Raw genomic sequence first — 6,451 nt, 5'->3', positions numbered from 1 at the left:
GTTCACGCTGTCAGTCCAAATCTGATTTTGTTGCATGTCTGACTGGACAGACTCACTGTCCACATTGTGTATAACAACTGTTTAGATCCGATCTGTGCTTCTTGTAGGGTTTTGCAATTTTCTGGATTATCTGCACTGTTTCTATGGCAATGACGTCACACTGGCACAACAATCGTGTTTACATTTTACGTGACGCAACAGCATGACGTAACCGAAAAGCTACAAAAATACGATCAGAGCGGTCAGACTTAAATGTATTTCTGGAAATGTGATTTGAAAAGTATTTCAAACCACCTCTGGATATAGCTTGAAACAGAAAAGAAAAAAACAGATTTCATGTGTTTTTTGGCCGTTCACACATTCTAAATGTGATTGGGTTCCAATCGAATATGCACCAAAATCAGATTTGGACTGACAGTGTGAACAAGAACTAATACAACTCTTTCTGCACTGGCTGTCTGTGAGATGCTTGATACTCAATTTTGAAAATCAGCTTTAGTTAAATTCGAGGTTTCAAAACTTTGAGTAGCATGTTGCATACTGAAATTAGGTTGTTTTATAGTTTGATAATGAAATACAATTAAATACAAACAGTGTAAAGCAGGATAAAACCCTGTATGTGGTGCATTCACTTCATTTTTTTAGAGATTAAAAGCTTAAACAAGAAACTCTAGTTTAAATTTTTCCTGTTACTTTTACTTTTTTAATACTCAAGTACAATTTAAATGTGGTACTTTTTACTTTTACTCAAGTATGATTCTGGCCAGATACTTTTACTTTTAATTGAGTAAAATTTACACTCAGTACTTGTACTTTCACTTGAGTAACATTTTTGAGTACTTTTTACACCTCTGCACTTAGCACTTTGTAATAACTTGCATAAGTTTCATTTTTGCACTTCATCATGTTTTGTATTTTATCTGTTATTGCACATTATGTAATTTGGGTCGTTATTCCATCTTTGCTGATTGGTCTCTGTTGGTGAATGTTGTTTGTATGTTTATGTATTTTATCTGGAGCATTGCTGCAAATCCAATTTCCCCTTGTGGGAGACTAAATGTACTTTGTACATCATGTACATAATGTTGCCCTGAGGACATCAACCACTTGGCGAAATCAAGAAAGCTGTTTTCATAAGCTCCCAATGATCAAGTTCAGACATCAGAAAGAAATCAGCCTAAACTCATGTTTTCTATTTTAGATTAGGGAAACATGCATACATTATGGATGTGACAGAAAATTACTTTTAGGAATTCTGTAAATTAAAATGCACAAACCTGAAGCAATAACACCCAACAAATGAAGAAAGGGACAGTTCTTTAAACAACATTTAATATTTATTTAATTTTAAGTTTTATTTGTACATTTATGACAATGTGACATTTCCTTGTTATGTACATTCTAAAAATTTGCACTATACTTAACTATGGAAAATAATAATAATAAAAAATGCTTTAAAAAAACATTAACAGGGACTTTGCATGGGTATTTAATCCACCAAATATTTACATCTGAGATTTCAGTATGGTTCCAAACTTTGGGTAAAAACTTGACTTTTGCAAGGAATTGCCAAGCAGATTTTTTATATTAATGCATTTAACATGAGAAAATAAAGCAAAACAAATATTTGTTTTGTAAAACAGTAAATGTATATAGCAAAGGTATATAAAAATGTTTTTTTATATATTTTATACACTTTTTGCATTGCAGCTTTTACTACATTTTACCACGCAATTTTATTAAAATAAACATTTGGAAAATTCATGATCATTTGTATTCAATTACAGATGCTTTACAATAATTCTTATAATTTTGCAATTTTACAGGCACTATTTGAGCCCTCTGTTTTAAAGGGCCAGTTCACACTTCATTCTGTCAATTATAAATCATAAACACGAGTAGCTAATACATGGATATTTCTTCACCGTTTGAATAAATGAGTCGGCTGTGTCGGTTCTGAGGCTCTCTGCCCTTCTTACAAACCGTCCATAACATTTTCTTCAGGTGGTTTCGAAATTTGATTCCCATGAAGACGTAAAACAAAGGATTCAGGCAGCAGTGAGAGAAAGCCACCATCCGGGAGATGTGCATCATATAGTCTATAGAGGTGCTGACGTCACAATCATTGAAAGGAGAGATACCCCATGAGATCAAAGAGTCCAGAAATATAGCCACATTGTACGGTCCCCAACCCAAGAAAAAAAACACCACTATGCAGAGGATTAACCACACAGTCTTGGCGCGAGTGTGAGATGTGGGTCGATGCAGCCGCCACAGGATTTCGGCATAACAAAAACTGATGACTATGAATGCACTAATGAAAAAAACATTTTGCAAGTATGTACCAGTAAGCTTCCAGTTAATCTGTTGGTCAAATTCACATTGCTGGAAAACATCTTTAATATTATCTGTGGAATATATCTCATCATTCATCTCATCACCAGGGTCCGACACTCTTTGAAAATGGGAGTAGGGGAATGCAACACCAAGACTGCAAACCCAGATGACAACGGATGCTACATAGCAGTGCAGACTTTTCCTGGTTAAGAGCACTGACATGGGGTGCACAACGGCCACGTAACGGTGAACGGTCAGAACTGTGACGAATATGAGGCTGCTGTAGTATCCGGTGTAAAAGACAAAGTTAACAGCTTTACATGCCACATCTCCAAAAGTCCACCCGTACATGTAATAGTAGGCCCAAAAGGGCAGGCCAAAGGTGAAAATCAGATCGGAGAGAGCCAGATTTAGCAGGAACGTGTTGGTCAAGGATTTTAGATTTTCGTATTTTACAAGGACCCACAAGACCAAAGCGTTTCCAACACAGCTGAACAGAACCACTATGGTGAAAACGATTGGAGTGACAGTCGCTCGAAATTGAAGCACGTTCGCCTTTTGACAGCTCTCATCAGGATAATCACCTTCATAAGTGTCATTAGTGTCATAAATTTCAATTTCAAATTCACTTGCATTAATTTCATACATGCTGCCCAACCAGGACCTGAGGAACAAAAAAGAGTTTTTTCAGTTTAAACAAAACTGGGTTATATTACCAATTGTTGGGTCAAAAAGGGACAAGCCAAGCCGTTGGGTTAAGTTAACCCAGAAAATGTTTATGTTTGACCCAACAATGCGTTACAACAACCCATCCATTTTGCAATGAAAAACAACCCTATAGGTTAAATAATAATAACGGTTTGGGTTCATCCCTTTTGAGCCAATGTTGGGTTGAAAATAATTATATATTCTATAAAAAATGAAAATACTTTACCTTTAAGATGAGTTTTCGTAATGTTGTCAAAAGAAAACTGTACTTGAGTCAGGTGTCTGCAGATGAAACCTTTCAAATTACTGAAACCCTTATCATGTGTGTCTGTTCCTATTAGAGTTTCACCTGCACATACCAAAAAAATAAAAAAATAATGCTCAGATCCCCCATGAAAAATAATAACCCTGAAAAACAAAACCCACTGCACATTCTCTGTTCCTGAATAAAAAGGCATTAGTCTCCAACATAAATAACATGTGGTACAGCAAGGCTATAGTCACAAATTGTAAAAAAAAAAACTGTCACCCCCATTGTACCCTGCAAAAAAAAATAAAAACCAAAAAGGGGGTCATAAATACTCTAACGTAATCAGTAGTTAAGGTTTAGTAATAAGGGTATTGGAAGTTGGCTATTTTATAAGGTATCTCAAACCCAAAGACCTCCCCTAGTTGTTAAATTAAGTTGATATAGGCAATAGGGTACATAGGCCTACCATGTGTTCATTGTGTTGTGTTAATTCGTGGGTTCGAATCCCATCACAGGCCTACAGATAAACATTTAATGCACTGTAAGTCTCTTAAAGCATCTCCCAAATGCATGAATGTGATTACCCTACTGAAAAATCCTAAGACCAAGCTGGTGGGCTGGTTTTAGCTGGTCTCCCAGTTTTAGCTGGTTTTGCTGGTCTAGCAAGCTGGTGTGTTTTGGTCACTTTTTAATCTGGTCTAGCTGTGTTTTGGTCACTTTTTAATCTGGTCTAGCTGTGTTTTGGTCACTTTTTAAGCTGGCCCACCAGCTTGTCCAGCTTTGCCAGGCTGGAGGACCAGCTTAACCAGCTATTGCCACCTTAAACCAGCTAAACCAGCTACCAGCTTTTGCTGCCCCAATGAAAATTAACCATGTTTTTTTTTTTTGTGGTAAAAGTGAAGTAACCATGTTTTTTTGGTGTATTGATTACTATCAGCAAAAACATGGTTTTACTACAGTATCCATGTTTTTTTGTTTGTTTGTTTTTTTACTGTAAAACCATGGTTAACTTGGGTGGTCTTATCTGGAATTTTTTATTAGGGTTTAGATTTTCCTTGAGTAAAATAAATAATACGTTTTTTATTGTAAATATTAAGTTATATGTTTTTGTCTTATGTTTGTGACGTATATACTCATTAATTAAAAATGAAATAAATGACATAAAATAATACAAGAATAAATATAAGTCGAATAAAAAAAAAATAACATACATTCAAAAGTTGTTTATAAAATGTCACACTTTTTATTGTTTATGTACCAATAAGATAACTACATTGCAAATATAATCTATTTTGTTAATATGTTGCGAAAATAACAAATAAAGCACTCATTATTCAGCACGGGATACCTTCATTTACGGCGGTTCCGCGCAACCAAACTATCTCTACGTTCGAACCAATCAAACGTCGTGTTCAAAACCCTGCGTCTGTGATTGGACGAGAGTGCTGTCAGTTTATCATAGTGACCCACCTCATAATGCTGCAGGGTTTGTATCTACTGTAAATAGTCGATCGCGAAGAACATCTTTCTTTATGAAGTATGTTTTTATTTACATATATTCATTCTCATTTACTTTTTTAAATCTTGTTTAGAACATGTGAGCGTATGATGATGATTTAAGCGCTGTTGTTTACTAGAAAGTTGTGAAGTTTAAGTTAGCAGGTGCGACTGGTTCTTTAATCTACAGCTAATTTTAAATCGAATGTTTATTGATGTGTTTTAAACAGATTTATTGTAATAAATGAATCTTTTACTCTTTTGTTGGGCACTTTCCCTCATTCAAAATCTAACCTAATACGGTCCTAATGCACCTGCAATCACTTGTATTCACTAAACTTTTGTGAACATTAATACATTCTCCAATTATTATTATTATTATATTACGGTAAATAAGTTGAAATATTTCGTTTTTAAAAAAAGATATAGGATGCTGTCTTCACAACTTCTAGGCATTTCTAAATAGTTTGCTTTATTATAAAAACACTTGTTCTGTTCAACCTACAGGCACAATGTTGATTTTATGAAACATCACCACTAACATATTAAAGCCACCATGAGTACAGTCGGTGAAAATCAACTGCAGAGAATAATAAGAGATCTACATGGTACAGACAGCCCTCTTTCTTTTCTCTCTCTCTTTCTCATGTGATGTCTTGAATATCTAAACAGTCATGTGAACTGACTAGCTTGATATTTGCCCAAGATCCTTTAAAGAGACACTGCTGTGCACTCTGCTGTATTGTCATTTAATCACAAAACCTAATATTATGACAATATCGATGTGTTTAATAAATATTTTAGCTGTTTATGCAGTGTTACATTTACTCATGTGTCCATAACCTGTGACATTTGATACAGTAAGACGACATCCGTTCTGTCAAGATCAATGTTGATAAGTCAATGTAGCTCAACTGGTAGAGCATTGAGTTATTATCATTGCAATCGGTCATGGGTTTCAGCCCCACATGTATTAAAAAATGTACACCTTGCATACCTTAGCAAATGCTTAGACTTTGGTGTGAAACACTCATGCTGTAAAAAACTACTGAATGTATTTGGTTGTAGTTATTTTTGCTTATGGGGTGTTGGTGATTATTGACTCTGCGTTATATACTGTACTGTACATACTTTTATTACATTTAGCAGATGCTTTGTTTATCATTATGTGTGTTCCCTTATGGATGGAACCCATGGCGTTTGTCCTGCTAACACAATGCTCGTCCAAATGTTTTTTTTGCGCAGATGCAGTTTCTGAGCTGAGCAAAGAACACAGTGAGACAGGAGAGCCCATCACAGACGACAGCCCGAACCTTCACAAGTTCTGCTATAAACTGGAGTATCTGCTGCAAGTATGACACAGTCTTTGAAATATTTATATATATATATACATACAGGCCAGCTGACAGTCTTGCCTGGGCCTGGGACAAGATAATCTAAGAGTATAATAATAATAATCTACCATCAAAACACAACAAATAGTGGAATTAAAACCATGTTTTTGCTACAAACTTTATAACAGAATTCGAGTGTTTTAAATAACCATATGTGAGCTGATGTGGCTTTGGATCACAAAATGAAACTATAATATAAAGTTATTGTATTCTACAGTGCTAAAGGCTATGTTTATAAGCGTTGCATTATAATAAATATACTGTA

At 35.0% G+C, this 6,451-nt stretch overlaps 2 protein-coding genes across 3 annotated transcripts in view; one reads left to right on the top strand and one right to left on the bottom strand.

Moving 5' to 3' along the window:
* Positions 1-1,315: 1,315 nt before the first annotated feature.
* Positions 1,316-3,413, bottom strand: LOC135767109 (chemokine XC receptor 1-like). The gene is made up of 2 exons (XM_065276738.1): positions 3,272-3,413; positions 1,316-3,001 (listed from the first exon to the last, which is right to left on the bottom strand). Exon 2 carries the CDS (start codon positions 2,983-2,985, stop codon positions 1,903-1,905), a length of 1,083 nt encoding a protein of 360 aa, XP_065132810.1. The 5' UTR covers positions 2,986-3,001; positions 3,272-3,413; the 3' UTR covers positions 1,316-1,902.
* Positions 3,414-4,742: 1,329 nt separating this feature from the next.
* Positions 4,743-6,451, top strand: part of fyco1b (FYVE and coiled-coil domain autophagy adaptor 1b) — a 31,652-nt gene continuing 29,943 nt past the window's right edge. For both annotated transcript variants that reach the window (XM_065276692.1, XM_065276691.1), the window contains exons 1-3: positions 4,743-4,832; positions 5,300-5,400; positions 6,038-6,144. In XM_065276692.1, the coding sequence (XP_065132764.1) occupies positions 5,349-5,400; positions 6,038-6,144 (159 nt within the window). In that variant the 5' untranslated portion in view covers positions 4,743-4,832; positions 5,300-5,348. The remainder of the gene's footprint in view (positions 4,833-5,299; positions 5,401-6,037; positions 6,145-6,451) is intronic.

The sequence above is a fragment of the Paramisgurnus dabryanus genome, chromosome 6, assembly GCF_030506205.2.
Source record: "Paramisgurnus dabryanus chromosome 6, PD_genome_1.1, whole genome shotgun sequence".
NCBI lineage: Eukaryota > Metazoa > Chordata > Actinopteri > Cypriniformes > Cobitidae > Paramisgurnus > Paramisgurnus dabryanus.
Note: the sequence above shows the minus strand (reverse complement) of the source record. Positions and strands in the feature narration are given on the sequence as shown.